The sequence below is a fragment of the Anas platyrhynchos genome, chromosome 13 (genome assembly GCF_047663525.1).
Source record: "Anas platyrhynchos isolate ZD024472 breed Pekin duck chromosome 13, IASCAAS_PekinDuck_T2T, whole genome shotgun sequence".
Taxonomy (NCBI): Eukaryota; Metazoa; Chordata; class Aves; order Anseriformes; family Anatidae; genus Anas; species Anas platyrhynchos.
Genome location: NC_092599.1, coordinates 6,875,787 through 6,899,369, shown reverse-complemented (window position 1 = coordinate 6,899,369; position 23,583 = coordinate 6,875,787). Strand labels below are relative to the sequence as shown.

General features: G+C 43.0%; 1 protein-coding gene and 1 long non-coding RNA gene across 32 annotated transcripts in view; both read right to left on the bottom strand.

The window, feature by feature from the left end:
- LOC106015679 (uncharacterized) overlaps nt 1–4,448 on the bottom strand; it is a 28,085-nt gene extending 23,637 nt beyond the window's left edge. The window contains exon 1 of the long non-coding RNA XR_002400133.4: nt 4,142–4,448. This is a non-coding gene — a long non-coding RNA (uncharacterized lncRNA). The remainder of the gene's footprint in view (nt 1–4,141) is intronic.
- Nucleotides 4,449–15,958: 11,510 nt separating this feature from the next.
- MAGI1 (membrane associated guanylate kinase, WW and PDZ domain containing 1) overlaps nt 15,959–23,583 on the bottom strand; it is a 320,740-nt gene continuing 313,115 nt past the window's right edge. For 26 of the 31 annotated variants that reach the window (XM_027467702.3, XM_027467710.3, XM_027467719.3 and 23 more), the window contains 2 exons: nt 22,508–22,646; nt 15,959–18,886 (listed from right to left, as the gene is read on the bottom strand). In XM_027467702.3, the coding sequence (XP_027323503.1) occupies nt 18,186–18,886; nt 22,508–22,646 (840 nt within the window). In that variant the 3' untranslated portion in view covers nt 15,959–18,185. Of the gene's footprint in view, nt 18,887–20,443; nt 20,533–20,639; nt 22,402–22,457; nt 22,647–23,583 lie in introns of those variants that run through there. The other 5 variants (XM_027467716.3, XM_027467723.3, XM_027467715.3 and 2 more) reach the window with 3 other exon arrangements.

Below are 23,583 nucleotides of genomic sequence, written 5' to 3'. Positions count from 1 at the left end.
ACCCATCCTTCTTTCTTTGAGCCCTGGAACGTCTCCCAAGGGCTCCCGCAGAGAAATGCTTTCTATCTTTGCAGAGACCTCAGGGCAGTGCTTTGCATCCTCACCCAAATGAGGGAGAACAAGGCCCCGCCACAAGACAGCTCAGCACCCGGGGTGTCAAGGTGTGTCCTTGGTCCTCTGAGCCCCGGTGGTTCTGCGCTGCCCAAATTGAGGAGGAGTCCCCCAGGAAAAAAAGGCTTCATTTTAATTATCTCTGATTCAGCCTTGCAGAGGTTTTGCAGCCCCAAACTTTACATAATACTTCAAGATTAACTGTGTAATAAGAAGAGACTTGACCTGGAAAAAGTTCCAGATTAGGCAAAATTTATCTTCCCCCCCTTCCCATCTTGAGCAAATGTAGTAAAGATAGGGTATTATAGGTACAGTTCTGCCCAGAAGCAGTAGCTATTAGTCACCTCATTATCGTTAGTCATCTAGAATAGCAATTTTTAAAGACCTCTAATAGCTCCATCTGGTTGTTACACCACAGCCTTAAAGGGGGACTCAGTGCAATAAAACAGGCTCCCATGCTGCAGGGAACCCAAGAGAAAAGTCAGGGTGAAATAACAGGAAGGAGCCAGCAGCTAAATGGCCATCTAGGCTGCCCACCCCCATTTTCCCTTCTGTAATTAGGGAGAAAATACATCAGCCCCTTTTGTTAAGATCTGGGTAGTTAAAAGGTCTGCTTTCCCCTTGGGGTGATGGCCTGTGGTCCCCTTCCTCCCATGGGCACAGCCTGCGGTAGGGTTTCTACTCCACCCAAGGGCTATGTGGATCCAGACTTTCCCCAGTACACAATTCCCTGCAAGGAGGAAGGAAAGAAAGCAGGTTCAGAAATTTGGCTCTCCCTCCCTTCCCTAAATCAGCTTTTTTTTGATTAACTGAAAGAGAAAACAAGTCTCCAGAATCTCATCAATTATCTGAATAGGATGGAAAGCAGTGACATCAGCTGCTAATGAAGTAAATCCAAATTAAGCCACTGCTTTTTTTAATATATATTTTAATTTTATTATTATTATTATTTTACACAAAAGGGAGACCATCTGGCGTTCACCACTGAGACCATTCAAGCTTCCAATTAATCTCTGCAGAGCGGCATACCTCCTGCTTGTTCTGTGAGTGACCATTTCTGCAGCCCCGACCATTGGTATAGAAAATAGCTTGTTGAATGAGCCGCTACAGAAATCTTCTTGTCACAAAGAACTCGTTAGGTCAGCAATAAAGTGATTTATCAAAGGCTTGGATTTCAGCCACCAGCTTCACTTGTACAACAGACTCTGTTGCAGTGCTTCAAGTGAAGGCTTACAAATTACCATCATAATCCCGTAAGTATGCCTCATCTACACCAGCTAGTTCCTGACCAGCAATGTGAAGACCAAGAAATACAATCTTTTTTGACCTCTATTATATGCTGTCAGCCATCCAGATGTGATGCAATGAGTTGAGCAGATATTAACACTTCTGAATGGCGAGGAAAGAGCTTATAGTCTGGAAGAGATGCTGGAAGCAAGATCGCTTTGTGTAATCTTAATTTTTCCTGAGCCAGCCACCACGAGCTTCCTTTGCCAGATCACGCCAGCCCTTCTGCAAGGAGCCCTTGGCAGGGAGGGATGGTCTATCAGCCTGTGTCAGCCACACAGCAGCTGACCTCATATAATCCAACTGTGCTGGATGGTATTTTCAGTTCCCTCAAGTTGCAATCTGCCTTTCCTGAGACATCAGCTGTGTTTTTGTGCTAATCCCATTCTCCCTGATCTCTGCGGTGGGAGAGCAGAGGGAATAAGGTGGGGAAGAAGGGGAGGATTTCCTCAGAAAGTCAAAAAAAAAAAAAAAAGCTTCCATAATCTGGAACACAGGATCAAGTTCATCAACTTTTTCAACCCATCACATGCGCAAGTGGTATTTTTCCTTGCAAAACAGACTTCATCTTCTTACCTAAGTCACTTTTCAGCAAGAAGAAAGCCCACAGCTAAGCACAGCTTCAGTAGCAAGCCAAGGTGACTCAAATACAAGCCCACACATACATACTGTATTTACATTTTCATCCTCTGCTCTGCCTCTGATCCTTGCCCACCATCAGCTGGGTCCTGCTGTCTCCTCACCACCTTTCTCTCGCCTCTACCAGTCGCTGCCATTGGCATTTTTCCCCTTCTGCCACCGTGCTCCTTCCCCTCAGGGCATGAACTCGGTTACATCAGCACTGAACTTTCAAACCCGTAATGTTCGAGTGGATTCAAAATTAGTCAAAACAAGCTCATCCATCAATGGCTTTTCATGTCAAGAGCTCTTAGGGCAGGGCGGGGGTGGCAAGCGGGGCCGCAGTGCACATCCAGGGAACAATGAAAATGTTGTCAAAGAGCAATTAAGTGTGCTCTTGTGACAGGTTGGCACCGCAGCTTTTCGAGGTGAGAGAAGTCATGAAACATTTACGGTTCACCCAGCACCACCAGCAGCAACTGCCTTTTGCATACAGCCTGCATCTCAATCAGAAGGCCCAAACCTGTCTGGTACCAAATGATATTTGTGTTTTTTAAATAACATTGATCGCCTTTGATTACGAGTTTTCAATTTGCTGAGTCAAATGTCATATTCTCTATTGCTGCACAGCCCTCTTCTTTGCACTGTGAGCATTAATTAGACAGATTGAATTTGTTATCATGTATCTGAGCTACCAAGCATAAACATAAATAAAACAACTTCTCTCTTTGCTAATATTAGTCTAAAATCATTTGTGGTTACCCAAACATTCAAAAGAAATATGATAATGACACTATCTTGAAGAGTTTAATCAGAGTCAAAACCCCTTTCTAGGCAGAGGAATATGCGCTCCCTTCATTTTCATGGCTGTTAATGTTATTTCCATGCACAGCGAATGCGGCACTTTAACACGAGAATCCAGCTGGATTCAACTGCTGCAATCCTACCTAGCAAGAAAGTCAGGGGCTGAATCCTAAGAAGCGATGAATCAAAAGAAAGCAGCTGAAGAGGCTGCTCAGCAAGCAGCACATATTCCCACTAAGACCTGAGCACACCAGGTAAGATTTCCAGAAGGTGAAGGCTAGAGCTGTAAGCCAGGTATAAAAATGGAAAGAAAAAGCAGCATAAAGAATTGGGTATCTGAAGACTATAGAGTGAGCTGAGGCTCCCTGCATGGCTGAAGGGCTGAGTATGCTATTGACTGAGCTGGCTGAGGGTTTTGGACAATATGGGAAATCAAAGAGATGTCAGGGAGCTGGAGAACTGGCATAGTTCTGCATCCCCTCCTTTCCAAATGAGGGGAGCGAAGCATAAATTCAATAGAGAAATGCCCATGCCTTAAGTGCGGGGAAAAATGCTTTTGTGTGAAGCGTTGTGGACAAAACACACTGAATGAAAGGCTGAGAGCCAGCGCCTGAATGCAGTGCCTACCTGTGTGGGAACAGCTCCGTTACTCTCCTGAATAGGGCACTGACACACAGAGGGGACACCAGCTGTGTCCTTTGCCACCCTCCACAGCTACAGACGGAGGGCAGGTACACAGCAGCTGATCTTTTGTGTCTAACAGCACAAGGCAGACTAAGCAAAAGGCATTCTCCTCCACCGGTGGAAGTTGGTACCAAAGTCCAGGCTTGCTAGGTGCTTGATTCAGTCCTTAGCCAGCCCATGAGATACCAATGAGTTCGTCAACACCCAATATGCCCAAGTGCTCAGAGAAGAAAGTTTCCTTTCAGCCTCTTTTCAGGGCAGGAGGAAAGGGAGCATAGTTCTGGTCTCACTGTGCCACAGTACAAGAGTTACACAATGCCAGAAACAAACCTCTCTGGCAGAGATGGGGCTGGAAGCCATGGCTCCATGCTCGATAGCCTAAGCATAAGTGGCACTGAGCCCTAGCCCTGAGCATCCATCACCACACAGAGCTGGGACGGGCCATTACACTTTGCCCTCTGCCCAGCCTCCTCTCCAACGATTCTACAAGTACTGATCAAGTCTGCACTGTTCAGCCACAGTTCATAAGTCCTTCCAACAGCTCGCTAAAAGAAATTTCAACTTGTTTTATGAACCCATCTTCTATACATTTACATACCAGCAAACTAAAAGTGACACAAAATTAAAAACACTTTACCTTTATCTGCAATTATCCCATTATAGAAGCAGGTGAGTGCTGCAGAGGCAGTCATCACATTTTTACGGCATAACCACTTTAGATAAATGTTGCAGGGAGGCAGGTTTCCCCTTTGTGGGGAGATAAAGTGGGTCCTTTTAGAGCTTTGGTTAGTTTGTGACAGGAGGTCAAATGGAGATGTGAGAAGGCTGAAGTCAGTGTTTCCAGGTGACCTGCATTTTGCCTTCAGGAAGTTTCTCTTTTCCCTTATCATTGCTGCCTTTGTCACCTGTAGCAGATTATTCAACAGATGTTTTGTGGTTTTGTCTCTGAGCCAAGATTCATCTTCCTCCAGGACAAGCAGACAACCCCAGAAAAGGAAAGGGCACCTGCTGGCCTCACCTCTTTGTGGCAGGCTCCTCCACCTCCTCCCCAGATGGTACAAGAAGGGCAGCTTTTATCCCATAACACGGATGAGAAATGCACCCATAATACTTCTCGTATGCCAGGCTGAGAGATCAGCTTAGAGATGGGGGAGGTAAATGTAGGAGATGCAGACTGAAGAGCATTAGTTAGCTAGATAGATGAGCACAGTGAGAAATCAAGTAAGAACTATCCAAATCACTTTTGAACAGCCCCAGGCAAACACGAAACAACTTAGCCCAAAAATCATCCCTAAATCTTTTTCTGCCTACTGCAGGCTGTCCACTTCTGATATCACAGTGGGTGTTTCCAGGCACTGAGCTGTAGGGGAGAGATGGGCAGCTCTGGCTTTCAGGAGGACACTGGGGGGGCTTCCTTGTTTCCTTGCAGAGCTGGCAGTGCCATGTTCTACAGCCCCACTGCTGCTTCTCGTCCTCACTGTGGGTGACAGGACTCCTTTGGGGCATCCAGAGCAAGAAGATTTACTTCTTGCTGGAGCTTTCATGCTCATTTTTGTTTCAGAAATATCAGAGCAATTTGGTCGTGTTTGTACGGAATGTTACAATGTTCTGGTCTCTTCCCAGTCATGCAAGCTGGAATTTTACTTCGCAAAAATAGGACAAAATATTTATTCCAGCCTTCCTCATGGAACGGAAGCCCCCCTTCTTCTCACCTCTCCCAACAGAGCCTCAGTCCAAAGGGAAAACATCCTTGAATACCCTCTCTTCCTTGATGAGTGCAGAGCTTTCCCCATCTGCCATCTGAGCACAGACAAGAACCCAAGCCTTGTGTCAACATGTTCCCAGCCTCCTTTCGTAATATGGAAATGACAGTGGTTGCTGCACGCAGAGCTGAAATCAAATGAATAAATGAATGTCAGCAGACTGTGGGTAGAGGCGCAGAGGTTGCATAACAGAGCCACGACAAGTGCACAGATGCAGTGCGACCGAATTGGGTGCTGAGTGGATCGTCAGGGCTTGTTTCTGAGGGACGCACCTCATCATTTCGCAGGCACAGCTGTCAGCCGATGAATTATTCCCAGGGAAGGAAGAAACAAAGTCCTCTACCCATCCAGCCACTTGTGCAGGCCACTTGGAGGGAATGTTCTGTGACATCTCAAGGTAAATTGGGTGGTGAAATATTATGGAGTGGTTCCTTCTCCCTGCAGGATGAGTGTCTGGAGATATCCTACAAAATCTTTACTCTGTCAGTGTCAAACTCAATAACTCTCAATAACGTATTACCAGCTGCACATTAGCATTAACATCACACTGCAGGCATGACTACATGGACAGGGACCAGCAGACCTGTGCTCCTTGCCCTGGCCAGATGAAATGACTTCTGATCCCGTAGCAGACAGCCATGTTAGCAGGAAGACAGCTTACTCGAGAAGTAAGGCCAAACTTTTTGCCACTGTATGGCTTTCTTATTGCCACTGCTCCTATTTGCCTCCCTGTCAGGTGTCACTCCTGCCAACAAGCCCTCTAACCTGAACTGGAATGCTTGCTTTTTGTCCCTTTCACTTGCAGCAGCAGAGGAGACGTACATGAACCAGCTTTGCCTCAACAAACATGGCAACAAATTCTTGAATAAACAGCACGCTCCCGTGCTTCGTCCCCCCCCACAGAAACACCACTTCAGCCTCTTTGTGCTGCTTCCCCTCCCAAACTGCAGCAGCAGCAAAGCAATCAATGAGAGAGTGAAGTAGTAGCACGTAAAGCAGACCTGCTTCACTCTGAACAAACACACAAATAACCTCCAGTTTCAGAAGGAGGAATGCACAAACACTTAGGAGATAATTCCCAAACCCAGCAAGACAAAAACTGAGTTAAAAGACTCAAAACACCTGAGCAAGCAAAACAGTCTCTTATCCCTCACTAAAGCAAACACAAAGACAAATTGCATTCACACTTCAACCTGGCAAGCCAGCCATAATATATGGCCTGCCACAGCGATGATGATTGTTCTTCTGCTCTCCACCTCGGCCTGATATGCACTTGGCAGATTCATAACTCCTTCAGGCTCTCCAAGATAAACACATGTGCCTGATAGGGAACTTCAGCTATAACCTTCCTGGAAGCATCCGATGCCCCCATGCCTGGCACAGAGGAAGATTCGGGCCTCACCCCAGGGATGTGGCTTTGCTGGTCAGGTCCAAAAGGGTCAGAGGGTCCTTGTGGTTTGGGGAGTTTCTTTTCATCAGTGAGGATGGGTAGGGGCACAGGTCGCTGCTGCCTGTGGATGCCTGAAGCATCCTCCAACATGCCCATCCCCAGTCCCATGGTGGGGGTGCATTGTGTTGGCCACCAGCACATGTAACAGGGGTATCCCCTCCTCTTGCTGGGCTCTGAGCTCACTGATGTTTTTGGCAGCCCACCTGTCTTCTCCTCCCCTAATCCCAGTAGCTGAGGAGCTCCTACCCTGCCTGAAGCCTGCTTCCCATGTCCAGACCCAATCCACTTCAAAGGCTAAATTGCTGCAAGGGACATGCTTCATGGGGGGAAAAACCAAACCACTGTCACTCAAAGGGGTCAGGGAGTTTAGAAAAGCCATCTTCCCCTTCACCCCTAAGCCACGGGGGATTAGCAAGCAGCATCAGAGACTACTGAGGTGGGAAGGACACCCACAGCCAAAGGCTGCCAAGAGCTGGGAGCACACGGGGGAGCAGCCTGCAGTTAGGTGAGGAGCTGGTGGATTTAAATCTTGATTGAAGGAACACTTCAGATTCACTTTTTCGGTGGTGGGAGGAAAAAAAACAACAGTCTGTGGCTGCGTGTAGCATGTGGAAAATCCTGAGCGGGAGGACTGGGGCTGTGTACATGCACGTATCATACAAAATACGTAGCAGGTGTTGAGGGACCAACCAGCTCACGTGGAAGCAGGAATCTGCTCAGAACCATCACGGCTCTGGCTGCAAGATGCCTCTGTCCTTGTGCAGAGAGGGGTGGGTGAGCTGCCCCCAGCCCCATGCCAGTCCCCACGTTATTCTTGAGCCAAGCCACACAAATCTCAAGTTACTAGCCACCAGAGAAAGGTAAAAGACAAAAAGAATAAAGTCCCATCCAAAGAAGAGCAGGCACATTCTCACTAGCCTGGTACACAAAGTCTCTGTGCCCTTCAAGTTTCTCACAAGAAGCAGAAGTTATGGGGTGCATTTGTGTTGGCAGCTTCTCAGAGGCGCGCTGGGGGAGGGCCTCCCTTCCCATCGACTTCTTCTCTGTTTCTGAAGAAAAACTAAATCCCTCACCTTGTCAATATCGACCCTGATGTGTTAAGGGTCCATTTGTCAGGACTAATATATCGCTGCAGTGTCAGCATATCAGGATTTACGCTCGTCTGTAAAGATGGGTTCATTTCAGAGACCTATGGAGCTTTAGTTACTGGGCCTTGGCCTGCCCTTTAAACCCCATTTCAGTTAAAAATACATAAATAAATAAATCTGTAACCAGCTGCAGAGCGATGTGGAAACCAAGGAGCTCATGGTCAAGCAGCCTTGTACTCAGCCCAGCACAAGTGTCAATGCTTGCACATCTTGTCCCTGACTCCTGCTGTAAGGATAAGTCCTATTTAAACACAAAAAAAACACCCTGGTCCTTCAAGACCACACTGTGAGGATCAGGCTGGGTCTGCAGGGCATGAGCTTCTCCATCCCTCACCATGCTGCACCCTGTTGCCTCTGCAGCTGCTCCGATTTACACCGTGGTCTTCCAGAGCAGGATCAGGCTCGGCAGCCCCAGTGGGTTCCTCGTAGCAGCCCTGGAAATGGGCGGCAGCCAGAGGCAGCCCCAGCACATGGCTGGTAGGGTCTGACCTAGTTTTAACCCTGCTAAATATGCAAAGAAAGAAAACGAGCGTGTGTGGGGAAAAGGAGGGCAGCACAAGGTTTTTTTCCATTTCCTCGTCACTTCTCTGCTGCTTTATCTACAACATTCATATTTTCATTCCACGTTGAAACATTTCCACTGCCATTTTTCTTTGTGGGGTGCTGACAGAGGAAAAACACAGTTACTCTTGAAGGGTGGGCTGCTTTTGTGTATCTGTGTGGACAAGCTTATAGGAAGGTAGAATTTTCAAAAGTTTAAAGTTTTGGCAAAATATAAGAACATTTGGAAAACTGTTTACTATCTATTGCAGGAAATCTCTCTTCAGCTGTTTACCTTTCCAGTTTGCTTGTTTTTTGCAGTCTTTTTGTTCTTAACTTAGTCATCAAGAGCTAAATGCTACCCTGACTATCATTCTGACAGGCCTTTCTTAAATTATTTTTTAAGAGAATGGATTTTTATGCACTTGGTTTTATCTTTATTGCAAAATCTGCCTTTCCCTCAGTATTTCTGGTCCACTTACACCACAGAAAATACTCAAACTTCAGCTTCTCCTTCTGATTCTCTTTGAACTCCAGACCATTCACGCAGTACATAACTACTTCATTGCTATGGAAACACTGTTTTACTTGGACCACCCCACACTGTTCTGTGCACCTGGTTTTTGGCACCTTAATTTCAATACAAAATTGTGCTCGCTGACAGCACAGGAGTCACTGAGGGTACATGTGGTGCACCTTCCTGGTCTGCATCCTGCAGCTCATACTGAGCCCCCTCAGCCAGGATCTCTTGATGCCCACGATGCCAGGATGTCCTACCAGCCTGGTACACACCTGAGCCTGAGCCATGGAACATCATGGCAAGACTGGGAACATTGCCCAGCACAAGGACCACGTGGCAAAATAAAATGTAGAAACCCTCTGAATATTTGCTACTGGCTAACAAGAGAGAGAAAGGATAATTCATCTAATGCAATTAGGTGAATGGACATCTCCAGACTAGATCCAGTTTCCATCCCCAGACAGCAAGCAGAGATGCATTGGGCAGACACCACGAAGAGGAACATCATGGGCAGGGAGAGGCCAATAACAGGATACAGAGGTACAGCCAGGTTTTGAATGCACTCATAGTGTAAAAGAGGATTTGCCACTTGATAGCACGTGTGGAGCAAGTCTTGGCAGTGGAGATCCTTGTCCAAATGGTTAAGAAAAAGCCAAGGATAGAAAAAGCACGAAAACCATTAATCAGTAGACCACAAGTGGTGCTTTTTCTGGCATAAGTTGAGACAATGCTGGTCATTATGACTCCAGTGAACATTCCAGACCTCAGAAAGGTTCTTAATTAAATGATTACATCCCTGACTTCAACATAACTCAGGCACATGCTTGTATGCTTTCCTGAGCAAGGCTTTTTTCTGAATCAGGATCTCCATGATTGCAGTCAACTAATTATTTGAAAAGCATTTTCATCTGGGCTCCAAGCAAGCAAATTAAATACGATTAATGTGGGTTTGGCAGGACTCCATGCAAACAAAAGTTGCTCTGTTTTTGCGCAAAATTGGAAAATTGTTTTTTTGCTAATAGAGCCTGATGTATGAAATCTGCTTGTGCAGCTTCTCAGTATTTTCCCAGCTTCTCCACTTTGCTGCAAAACTGTTGATGCAATTCTGCTGTGATAAATGAAGCCCCAAATCTTACAGCATCCTGCCTTTAGTACAAGACCTTGTAGGAACCAGAGACTGAGAAAGAATGAATTGCTGCGGTTTGCAGTAAGAGTTGATAGAGACAAAGAGCATGCTGAAAATAAAGGAATCAACGGTATGCCACTTTATCAAAAGAGATATACCAAGACAGTGATATAAATCACGAGGTGTTAGCAGCTATGGGATAATTCAGGTAGGAAGGTGAGCAGGAAAACATAAAACAAAACATCTCCATAAGTACAAACACACACTGAAAAACAGACTTCATTTTGGACAAAAGTAAAATCAAACATACAACCTTTTTTTTTCTTTTTTTTTATGAAGCCCATAACGACAGTCTGCTTGTCTATTTACTCATTCATTATTTTACTATGAAATTCACTCGACTCTTCTCTCCGAACAGCTATCATTATGGATAATTTTTCTCAATGAAACAGGGACTAAAACAAGTCTAAGCCTGAAGCCAGTGGATGTCCATTTTTTCCTACTGAATTTGAGCACATTGTTTTTACAGAAGAAATTTTGAGGTGAAAATCATGAAACTGCGTTGCTGTAATACATGTCAGTAAAAAGGATAAGTAATTTGGAAAGACCATGAAGCTATATCAGAAGAAGGAGCTATTCATATTAAATCTTAATTGAAATAAGGAGAGCCATCCTAATGAATGAAATCCGTAGTAAGCAGAGGGACACGAATTTTTCCCATACGTTGAAGCAATGCTATAACAGAAGCAATGGTCATAAATATTAATATTAGTTGCATACAGAGTTTAATCTCGAAGACAGAACTTCAGGCTAAAATATTTGAGTCGGTGCAACGACACAGGGGATGGCAGTGTTAGTTACTGCTCTCAGCAAAACGAAGAGTTCCTCCTTACTGGAAATCTTCATGGGGAAAACCCACCCATGCAGGCTCTGGGATGTCCCAGAGGTGTGCACATGTGTTCGGGAGCGATGCAGATCTGCGTGCCCACCCATTTAGGCCACTGACTGTGGGTGTAAGGGCAGCCCAGCTGCGATGCACCCCACAGGTACGGGGTCCCTTGTGCAGGCTTGGCTTGTTCTGGGCTCTCAACACAGGCTCTAGAGAATCAAAACTGTGTGCGTGTTGCCGTGTTAAGCACCTCAGAGTTGTTTATCATTTGCATATTTTTGCATTGTTATTGCACAATTAAACTGAAAACTTCCAGACTGAGCTGTCCCAAAGGCACAAGGAGCTTCGGCTGTAGTCAACTTTCAATCCTGTTAATTAGGCAGGGAAAAGAAAATGTTTTTGCCAATGCATGCCACACATTAGGAAAGTTTAGTTAGCAGTTCCTCTTATTAAAAACTAAACTTTTCAGGGTAGCAAATGTATATTCAGTGATATCAAGTATCACTTGTATAAAGGGATACTTTCCAAGAGCCACTGAAGACCTGTTTCAGACTTTTTCTCTAAGGTTCCAGCAAGAAGATTTCTTTCTGACATCCCCAGTATGTTGTCTAAAAATACCTGTCCCATCCAGTTATCCTTTCAAACAGAGAAGGGACCGGAGAAGGAAAACAGATGTCTGATGCATCCTCAACAGTACAGCCACCTCAGCAAGAAAATAAGAACACATGACAAGAAACATATGCCATATATTTTCTTATGGTCTTTTCTTTCTGTTACTGCTATTAATACCATGTTAATAACTCACACTGGGACCATCTTTAAACATCTTCTAACCATTCAGTACATTTCACAGAATAATGAAGTCAGTACTGTGAATCAGCCACATAAATCTTACGACCGCTTTTAGTTTTTTTATGTCACATCTGGAAACCCACAGGACGTGGTACTTTGGTGCTCCTTCAGAGAGTGATTCTTGGCTTTGTCTGTGTCCCGAGGTTGCCCTCTCCTCAGCTCTCCATGCCTGTGGTTGGGACCTCCGTTTCCACTGAGGAATAGGAGGGGACTGTGCTGACCGTCCCTGGTTCTGTACTGTACAACTGCCTCGTGCTCTTGGACGTTAGCCCCGCGTTGCACAACTGCAGCTCAAAGGTTACAAAGACAAGGGCTTTGCCAGCAGACTCAGCACTTCAAAGCAGTGGCAACAATTGTTGGATCAAATAGAGAAGAAAGAAGTTGCCTGGGGGTCCCCCAAAGCAAACTGGAGTCTTAGAAGCAAAAACAGGATCCAGAAGAACTTTACTGAGAAACAATGAGCAAAAACGGCTCGTTTATGTAGAACAAAAGCCCGAGTCCTCAAGAAACTCTCCAAGTTGCTTCCGTATCCAATCAATATTTTCTCTAGCACATATGGAATGAGCCTCAGCCAACTTCCTCCCCCAGACATTCCTGTTTCCGACTACCCTCAGACAGAAGCAAGATCACCAATTCAACGGATCTCATTCATACTTAAAGGCAGCAGCTTGGAGGAACAGTCTCACCATCCAGTTTTCCTGACTCAACAAATTACTGCAGATAAGCTCAGCCCCAAATACACCCAAATGTACGCCCTTAGCTCACAGCAAACACAAGTTCACGTCACTTAACCTCAGTCCTCTAATGACAGACAGAAAATCTGAAGACTGAAATTTCTGAAAAACAGCAAAAGAAGGAAAGTTAAGACTGGTTGTAGATGACACAGGAGTGGAGATGAAGCCTGGTCTGTGAGAGCCACATAAGCAATGTCTAATTCTGTTCCATACAAGCCTGACTTCTTGCAGTAAGCACCAAAGTCCCATCAGCCTAGGAATGGACCCAACAACCTTGGCTGAGGCACAATGCCACCAATTTGCAATTGGTTGGATACGACCAAAGAAAACACTCAACCAAAGTATTTCTCAGCAGACCATTTTCCGCTCTTCTCTCCCTCTTGCTGCAACAAACCTCCCCAAAAGTTCTCTTTTAAGAAAATATTTGTTGCAAAATTAAAGTTAATAAGACTCCTTGAAGAGAAGAAACCGCCTCCATTTCAGCTTCAACATCTTGAGGCTCAGACAACTCTTTGAAACGGAGGATTTGCAATTTGCACGCTGACAGAGATTTGCTGAGGATAACAGCCCTCCTCAACTCCCCCACACCTGCCCAGACAGCCAGCAACATTGCTGGTGAGTGTTCATCTCTGCTGCTTCAGTGTGGGGTGCGTTGATTTACCTCCCGTTTTCACTGAAATGGGTTTATGCAGAGATGTCTGATTTGCTCTGAAATGGAAGCACTGGGGCATGCACTACTTTCTGCTGACTGGCCAGAGCTTGTCTGCTTGTGCCCAGATATGCAAAGTAATTTGGGCACTAAAGTCTGCTGGAATATGGGGGTTAATAATTGTTAGTGGATAACAATTATACATTTTTTATATGTATTTATATAAAATAAACTATAGCACCATAAACTACTTATTATTATATTACTTATATAGTTAATAAACATTAAAACTGCCTGAGCCCAAACTCATGTGTAAGCCTCACTTCATTTTAATGGCATTTATACCCTAGTATATCCTAGATAGGATGTACTCAGAACCATATCCACTTGTAGGTATTTAATTGAAAATACAGACACCATTCTGCAGACAACTTCTTACATTTTGACTGAATTTGTTAGTTTGTTTTTAGAAACAATCCTGCAGCTATCACAATTCCATCTGGGAAGGAGCATGTGTGCTGTCTCTCTCTCCTATAAATATCAAGAAACATAATGATTTAAAATATTTTAGAAACTCTGTGTCCACATTTAAACTTTGCATTTTTAAACTTTGATGGCCATTTATTATTTAGAGGAGCACTGAAAAGGGTAAATTTCACATCACAGCAACCTGTATGCTAATTGCCAGGAGTTCTTTTGAAGATGTGGTTTGGGGGCCTCTAGTAGGAACTTGGAAGAGGAGAGGATGTCCTACAAAGGCTGAGCCTTTTTTTTTTTTTTTTTTTTTTATTCCCCAGTGTGTTGTACAGGTATAGCACTATCTTGCTACAAGTTTATGGTAATAAAGGCAATATGGAAAAAGAAGTAAAAGTGTCTTAAATTCTGAAAAGCAATCTCTGACTTGAAGTTAGGGCTTGTGTGGCAGATTGTCATAATATGGTCAGTTTAACCATTGAATTTCTACATGCATTAAGCAGCAGTGATTGTGGCAGCACATATTTTACACTCCTTTCCATCCCGAGACCCCACAATTTTCCATTTGTACGACACTTTACTGCCTCTTCATTATATACGCAGGGAGTAATGCTGATGGATTAGCATCACATCCAACCGAGATCCTGGCATCATCTCAGACTCATGCGATTTACAACAACTGCTGAGTAAATTAGGGTACTTTTTTAGTTCCTAGTCTTTTTTTTTTCTTTCTTTTTTAAAGATTTATCTTAAAAAAAAAAAAAAAAAGCAACCTCAAAGGTCTAACAAGCACACATTTACAGATGGCAGCAGCAGGTCATAAATGACATCTTTTCCTGGTACTATTTATGAAAGCCAAATAAACTGAACATATTATGAGCCATTTATAATATTCTTCGGCAGAACAGTCAGCCAAGAGACAGAGCTGAAAGCCTGTTGTAACAAAAGGTATCAAACTGAGGAGGAGAACAGTATCTATAATTACTTCTACGGTGATAAAACAAGCATAGTACAGCAGATGGATTTAACACAAGATCACTATTAAATAAAACACTGGCTCGAATGCCAAGGAATGAATATTCAAGGAGGAGGGAACTCAGTGAAAGCGAATAAAGGCAGCAAACATAGTGCAGCTAACTTAGAAGTTCCTTCTAACTCCAACAAAATGATCAAAACCCACAGAATTCTTCATGCTGGTGAACAGCCCCTCTGCAGACAAAAAATAAAATAAAATAAAATAAAAAAAAAGGTACAGGATCCTGACCATGTAACACTAATAAGATAAAAAAGATGTCAAAAAAAAAAAAAAAAAAAAAAAGGAAAATAAAGAGAAACTAACAATATCAAGTTGCTGAGATTTTTCACTTACCATTTCATAAACTTTTCACTTCTTCATCAAAAACAAGCTTTTTTTATTGCTGGAAAACAGCAAAGTTACAGTCTAAAAAAGCGTTTCTTTTCATTTTTAGAAGTTTTGAAAAAATATAAGTATTTCATGGTCAGAAGTAAAGCTGGAATGAATTAAAGGGAATAGAGTTGCCCCATGGAATACAGAGCTGTAATGCCCTGCTTTAGAGCAGGACTCCTTCTCAGTGGGTTTGGAAGCAGTAGAAAGGATGCCACCACTAGAAAGGCATTATGAGCAACTGCATATTTTTTTCTCCTCATCTTTCAGTATTTTTTAAATTAAATGTTTTGTAATATAAAATTTCAGTGTTATGTAATATCGTCTTTTACATAAAAAACATTTCAAAAGCTTAAGACTCACCTAATGAGTTAAGCTCATTTAAACTATGCTATTACGTGTTCTTGGAGAGTGTAACCAGTATAAACAGCAGAAGATACAAAGTCAGGAATAATGTATTCCATCGCAATATAATTTCATAGTAAAAAAGCACTGGGCATCATAAAAGATTCAAACCTAAAATGCCCATAAACTTTCTCATTGATCCAAACACACCCTCAAAGACTCAGACCACCTTTGCAGGCACCGTGACGGATATAAAAACTGTTCACTGCTGCGTGTGATGATCTTGACGGACCGTGCATGTGATGATCTTGAACAGTGACACAAAAGCCAGGCGTAATAACAAACCCTGCTCCACCTAAACACTTAGCTTCTGATTATTCTAGGGAAGAAAATCTTATACTGGAAAACTGGGAACGTTTGCTTTAAAGCTTGTCAAATGGTTAACGTATGCAATGGAGGACCCTCGGAAACTGTAACCTACCGTTTACTAATTTAGACAGGGATGAGTAAGTAACATTAAGTTGTGGCTACTCCTTTATCTTATCACTACACTCGTATGTATGCTTTGTATGGAAAACTTTATTTGATAATAAAAATAGCATTCACAGACTTTCTCCTTCTTTGTTGCTACATCATATACATAGTGTCTGTTCCGAGGAAAGAAGCTTGTACTGGGTAAGTCCACATCTACTCATCCTAGTGTTATGTATAAACCCAGTAAGTCAAATAAAGCTATGAACAATGTAGTATTTATATATGCATAGTGTTTTATAAAAAAGATTGGCCCACATACTGCTTTTCATCAACACCGAAAAGAGCATTGTGTCTATAGCACATTGCAAGAAATGATGATTGAAGAACAGAGACTGCATACATGTGCTTAGTAATATATAAGCAGGCCCACCATGAAGAAAGAAATGATATTCAAACCAACAAAAGCTTTAGAATTACTTATATAGTCTCCCATTTTAAAACAGCTTTACATACCTGATTCAGTTTACATTAAAATATATCCCCCTGAATCAATTTGTTCCATTTTCAGAAATATAAACACTTAATCACATTCCTCACAGCTAAATTTTGTCATAAATCCTCTTTTATACAAGAAAAAGGCAACAGTTTTGTTTTGTTTGTTTTTTTCTTTTTTTTTTTTTCTTTTTTTTTTCCAACAGGCTCTATTAATTACAATTTAAACTGTACACACAATGATCGGCCATCTTCTTTCTTGGTTTTGTTTTTACAGTACCATGGCAACAACAGTGATAGACTTGCAATGTTTTTGTGTTCATATGGAAAATGTGAAACAGTATACATGTACACACCAATGCACTGTAAAAAGCAGCAGTTTACTTTAGTGGTCCAACAGTAACGGCAAACATTTTGGCTCAGCTAGGCAGTAATCCATTAAAATCTTATACCAATGCTACAGCAGACTTACCACACAACTTGCAAATTTGAAAATACAACTTAGAAACTTGCAGGTTTCCCTTTTGCTGCTGTTCTTAGACTCAAATTTACAGCATATAACCAGTATGGATAGGCTTCTACAACCAGGTTGTCCCACTGATTGCCTCTTTTTGCCCGTGTTTTTCCTTTGATGCATCCTTTTTTTTTTTTTTTTTCCTTTTTTATTTTTTCCCCCAGCAAGTGCACTCCTTTTGTCTCAGTAAGGATGAACCAGTAAACTAAAAACTTAAATACCAAGCAAGAAGGGGAATTTTCTGAATTTGGCAAAGTAAGAAAAGCCCACTGGTTTGGCCTGAGCAGAAGGAATACACCCGCTCCGAGGGAGGACTCCGCTCCCCACCGCATTGCGCCTTGTCCCACGATCCCGTTCCCTTCCCTTGCTTCAAAGCAGACAAACAATACCATGCATGCTCGGGTTGCTGTCCATATACATCTAGAAGATGAGCAGGGCTGCGGTGGCTGCCTTAATGACATATCGTTAAGTGTTGCTGAGGCTAATGAGAGATCAACAGTCTACGTTAGTGTGTGACACAGGCATGGTGGTTACCAGTCTTTCTGCCTTTGCGCATCCTGTAGAGGGGGCCTGAAAGTATAAACTGTTCATGGAACAAACTAGAAATTCCTCATCGTAAATCATCTTGTGCTGTGTGGGTTTTGTTTTTTTTTTTTTGTTCTTTTTTATTTATTTATTATTTATTATTATTATAAATATCCTTCATTGAAACAGTAGTCTCTTCAAACAGTTCTTGCAATTTTAGGAACATTTTGTCTCTTTCTTTTTTAATTCCTTCAGCAGGAGCGCTCCATTCCTACTGAGATGAACAATTTTCTTCCTTCCCCACCCCCAACCCTTAAAAAATTTTCTACATACAGTGTAGCAGTGAGTCACTAGAGAACAGTCTGGATCAAATTATTCAAACTTGGTCATAAAATCCTTTACCTATATTATATTACTGGCTACCCCCATTTACTATAGTGGGGAGGGGGGAAAGTAGCCCGATAAAGGAATTACTCTTAAGAAATCTACAAAGAATGTAGAAACAAAACTTTATAATCCTTTAGGACCAACATTTGGCAAGTAATTAAAAAAAAAAAAAAAAGAATACACTGAAAAATACTTTCTTTAATATTATACATCAGGCACAACACTTTTTTTTTGTTTGTTTGTTTGTTATAAGATTTCATCTGCATAAAAGGTTTGTAGGACCAGCAGGTGCCGGGTGTCTCCTCGCCTTGCGGAGGCCGGATCCTTCCAGCTCCCACGCTCTCTCCTCTGCTCCAGCGGTGTGGGGCAGGCGATGGGGACCCCGGGGGACCCCTCAGATGCTGAGGTCGGTGCTGCACTCCTTGTAGGGCCGCCTGCGCTGCTCGGGCAGGTGCCGGCGGCTCGCCTCGTGCTTCCAGCCGGGGTCTTCCCTCTCCCGGTGGCCGGCTCGCTCCTCCCTGAGCCGTCTGTCGGGCGACCTCTCCCTCCGTCGGTCGGACGACTTGGCCCGCCGGTCGAGGGAGGCCTCTCTTCTCCTCTCGGGCGACCTCCTCGGCTCCGTGAGTCTCTCCAGCGAGCGCCGGCGCCGGCTGGGCGACCGCTCCCTGCGCCTCTCCGGGGAGAGGTCTCTCCTCCTCTCGTGCCGCTCCCGCCTCTCCAGGGTGTTGTCAGCGCTCCTCGTCCCTTCCCTCCGCTTTTCGGGAGACCTCCTCTTCTGCCCGTTCACCACCGCCCTCTCCGGCTGCCTCTCGCGCCTCCTGTCCGGCGACCTCTCCGTCCTCCTGCCTGGCACGGTGTCGTTGGATTTAGAAGTCCCATTCCAAGTGTGGTGTTCATTGGGATGTCTGCTAACCTCTCTGCTGCCTTTTAGGTCTCTAACGTAAGTCCGCCTGTCCCCATGTTGTGATGATTTGTGAAGGTCTGGTGGATAACTGGACTCCAATGATGGGTGCTGCCGTCGGTCGGATGGCGCGGGTTTCATTTCCGATACATTTTGTGAACCTGTGGCGGGACTGTTCCTGTCACTGCTGGGGTCTGAAAGAAAATAACAGCAAAGCGTTTGGTACCGAAGCCTTCTGCGGCGCCGTGACACCACTTAGCACTCTTCAGACTTCATTAGTGACAAAAACAAACAACTGTTAAAGCAGTCAGCGAAGGCTAACCGGAGCTTTTGTTAATTTAACTGCGAACAACGAGAGTTACAGGTTAGTACTGGTGCTGCTCTGTTCATTAGCCGTGTTTTGGTCCAAGCTGAATCGCCTTTATGCTCTTCTCATCATGGGGCATTTTACATTTCCCCCAAGCCCAATTCACAATGTTTCGCTCACACTACTTTCTCTACAGTGGGGTAAAAAAATGTAGTTTGGGTTGTTGGATTTTTTTTTTTAACAGTTTCCAATAAAGAGGGCCGTTAGGAAATGATTTTTTCTTTTAAGTCTTTTGAAAGCATTGCCTTCCAGTTGTGGGAGGCTTTGTTTCAAATAGCGGAAAAAAGCCACAGAAAACAGATTTGATTATTACGTTTTGACCTTGTAAAATAACGTTTTGAATGTGTGAGAATTAGACTGTAATCAAGCAATTTCCATTTTACTTAATCTCACTTAATTCTGCCACGTTATTAGAAGTCCTAGGGTAGATTTTGGTTTTGCCACAATGATTCAACAAATGATGACAGAAGGTATGATTTTTTTTTTTTTTTGTATCAAAGCAATGGAAAGGTATTGTAATATGTAGAATGGCTTTGATTAAAACCTAATCTCCAGTTCATTATTTTCCTGTAGCGTTTCAGGTAAAATACAGCTGAGCTACCTCTGTAACAAACTGCAAAGCAGCAGGATAACCCCCCCAAACCCAAACCCCAGCCCTGCACTGTAGCTTAGCTACAATCACCCTCGTCATTTGTAACGGATGTTTATGAATGATTCATTAGAGACACGGCAAACATGAAGGTATCTGTGCTGACTTAATGTGAGCATTTATTTTATTTGGTTATCTTCTTTCTAAAGTAACTTCTGCACGGCAGCAGGGCCGGTGTTAGCTACACTCCCTGCGTGCTCCCTGCTGCTTGCACTAACCTCGAGGTGGGCTGTCCCACTGGCAATGACCAAAAACCCTCACAAACACTTGCGGGGACAGAAATTTTTCTGCTTTTCTCCTTTTTGTTTTCCCTCCCCCATGCCAAACACTGTGCCCGCTCCTGGCTCCTGTCACCACAACATGTCTCCCATCTGGTGGCATTTCCATTCCTTAGCTCGGGAGGGTCAGTGTGTGCGTGGGCCGTTATTTTGGTGATTTCCAGGTGAAACCCATGGTGCGACTCACGTGCGTGCATTTTTGCTTATTAGCTTTTCCAGGCAGCCGCTGGAGGCCCACACCGCTTTTCCATGGCTGTAAGCACGCGGCTTGTGGCAACCTGGCTATGGCACAAGGTACAAACGAGGCTTACACGTGTTGAGTGGTGTACTTACAATTCGGGGGACGCAGGGTGCTCGGAATGAATTGCTGTACATATAAAATATAGCGAAGCGGAAAGCAATGTGAGGGAATTAGGCCACAGCACAAAAACACCTAATATTGATTTTAGCTACAAACCGTAGTTTGATTATGGCCCATAAGGTAGAAGCAAGACTCCCCGAGCTTGTCATTTCTCATACATGCAGCGATATTAGGAGGTATCATCGCTGAGGAAGGAAGAGCCCAGCACCAAGAAAAGTAAGAGAAAGAGAAAGAGAAAAGTAGAAAATTTAGATTCCCTATATTAAAGGTGAAAGAAAGAAAAATCTTCATATTTTATCTTAGAATAAAGAAAGTTTATTTTTCCAGTCAGATTGTCTAGGCTTCACCCAAATATAAGGCTGCAAAGACAGCAGTTGTTATTATCGTGACATAAAGAGACATCTAAGAGGTGATTCATTAACCCAGACAACGAGAGCATCCATTCTAAAAGACAGCTGGAACAGCGACACAGAATGTCATAGAAAAAACATTAACAATCAAACAACAACGAAAAATAAAGTCCACCAGAGACCACAACATTAAAAATAAGTACAAAACTCATTACAAAAATATACAGCCTCATAGAGAAGCACGTTCCAATCGAGTCAGAAAAATATTGGAACTTAACATTATTAGAGGAACCATTTGTGACTGCAGCGAACAGAACGAAGAGAGGAAGGAGTCCCAAATGTTACAAGGATATTCTTTACAGTAGTGCGGCCCCTGTATATTAAATCCTTGCTTGGAGAATGAACATTTTAGTGGTTTAGCATTAGCCAAAATAAAATTGGTGTTGGATTTTCATCCTCAGTGCAACAGACATATGCTTTGAGATGTGAAGCACTTAATTTACAGGGTATGTATGCAGTCTAGCATATGATACAGTACTGTACATCCGAAGGAGTATAGGAAAAGACAAAAGTAGAAAGAACATTACAGAATTTCAGTGCCATCATTGAACCTTCTGGTGTGCTATTTATATTACAGAAGTGTAAACCCACAACTTCCCTTCCGTATCATTAAATACTTCAATTGTTTGTTGGTTATACTCTGAATTGGTCATTTAAAGTTAAATAATGAACAGAGTGAGCAGAAATGCTCAAACTTGGTACAGTAAATAAAAAGAAAATCTAGTTCATAAATTGTGCAGAAGGATTTTGGTTTTGTTATTAGGACATGGAGTGAATGATAAACACAGAACTTACTGACACAGAAATAACCCAAATAAGGGGAGAAAAATATAAAGGACATCCCTTCAATCATCAGTTTCTATAGAAACCTCAAAGACCTTTGGTTGGGAGTAGCCCTCCATCGAGGGCACAATATTTGACAATTATCTCAAATAAATAAGACATAATTATAATATTAAATAGTGTGCTAAGTTAAGCCACCCAGCAATCCAACCTCCGGGGGAAGAAAAGGAATTCTAATGCAATTCTTAGTAAGAAACAAGGACTGAGTGTTTCCCCCAAGACAGACACGAGAGCACCTTTTCATAACCTCCACACCTTTTCAGACCTCACAAATTAACAAGTTGAAACCAGCAGACTGTTTAAAGGGGGAGAAAAGGGCTCAGGAGGCCAAATCAATATATTTTTGTAGTAAAGCTTTTCTTATTTTTTTTTCTTAAATAACTTTATAAATATTTACATAAATATTAAGGGAAGGCAAAAATCCCATAAGCCATCTTGGCATTCATGTCTATGGATACAGACAAGAACTAAGAGAAAAACCTAACAAAAAATTCACTGCTTCAGAATAACAAATCAGGATCCCAGTTTTTGCATTGATTAGAAGTAGAGACCTATTTGAAACAACAATTCAGCCGCTGAGAAACAGTTTGGCACAGTTCAATGACATTCCTTGTTTGGCTGGACAAGACAATAAGGTTTTTTGTTTTGTTTTGTTTTCCTCTCTGATCACCAAAAATACTGCTATGATGATCTTGCCTTACACTGCGCCCCAAGTCCATGGAAGCAAGCAAAGGATGAAATGTGTAGAAAATTCAGCACAAGCGAGGCAATTAACCATATGTTGCAAAGGTTGGTAAGACACTGGTGAGAAAGGAAAATAAAAAAGAATTCCCGCTTCAGATCTTGAGACAAATCATTCATGGAGTGATGCCAGGGAAGAAAGGAATGTTTTCATAGTTTGACCCACCATATTCTGGGACAGAGCCATCTCCACGTTTCAGAAACAGGCGGACCCTGCGGCCACCATTTTTAATCAGTTCGATGGCCCGAGCGTGCTTCATGTTCTTGGTAGTTTCCCCGTTGATCTCTAGGATTTCATCACCAATCTGTCAAAGCAATAAAAGAGAAGAGTCTAAGATTAGAAAGAAACCTGCAAGAGGGCCACCACCAGCACATCACATAGAAGACGACATCCACAGCCAATGTGGAAGAGGAAATATGCAGCAGGTAAGTCTATACATGCCAGACTCCTTCCAGTGGCAGCTACTGCCACAGCTTTGAGTCCACAATAACCAGCACGCAGGGCAGACATGAAGAAAACAGAAGGCCTGAAGTGTGGAACTATTTCTCTGCTGTTCCATGAAACCACCATGTGTTTTTGTATTGCTTAATAACTAGATCTATATTAGAAGCATTATTTTACCTTGATTATTTTTAAGATTTTTGTCAAACTTGCTTATTTTACAAACTGCTGTTACCAGCATGTTCAAATATTTTTGGGGTCCATTTCTCACTCGGATACTGAGAGCTGGTATGAACCAGTAAATCTGCTTTTGTAAACATAATTTATCAGGATAGAAAAACAGGGCTTGGAGGAGCTTGTTAAAGCATTGGCTTCCACACAGCAGCAATGATTTATTTTCATCAGCAAAGGTTTTGGGCTTATAAATCTAGCCCCAGCAATAGAATTTTGAAAATGCCCCGTGTGTGATTTATTTGGAGAAGACAAAGACATGTTGTAAAGTTATCATGCGTTCTCTATCAGAGTAGCATGGAGTACATAAAACTTGGCAATTAACTTTTTCTGTAGGCATTTTATAACATATGACCATGCTATAATGTTTATAATTTAGGTGATGTGCAAAGTTAACAGCTAGTACTCATTAAAAACTATACCGTAATTTTTTAACCCAACAGTCAACATATATGAATGGTCCCTCACCACTCCACCCAGCAGAGGAGAGGATCAGGTAGGACAACCAAATTCTCTTTTCATGGCTCCAGCTTTAAAGGAGCTGGCAAAGACTGTGACTGTAACATTTT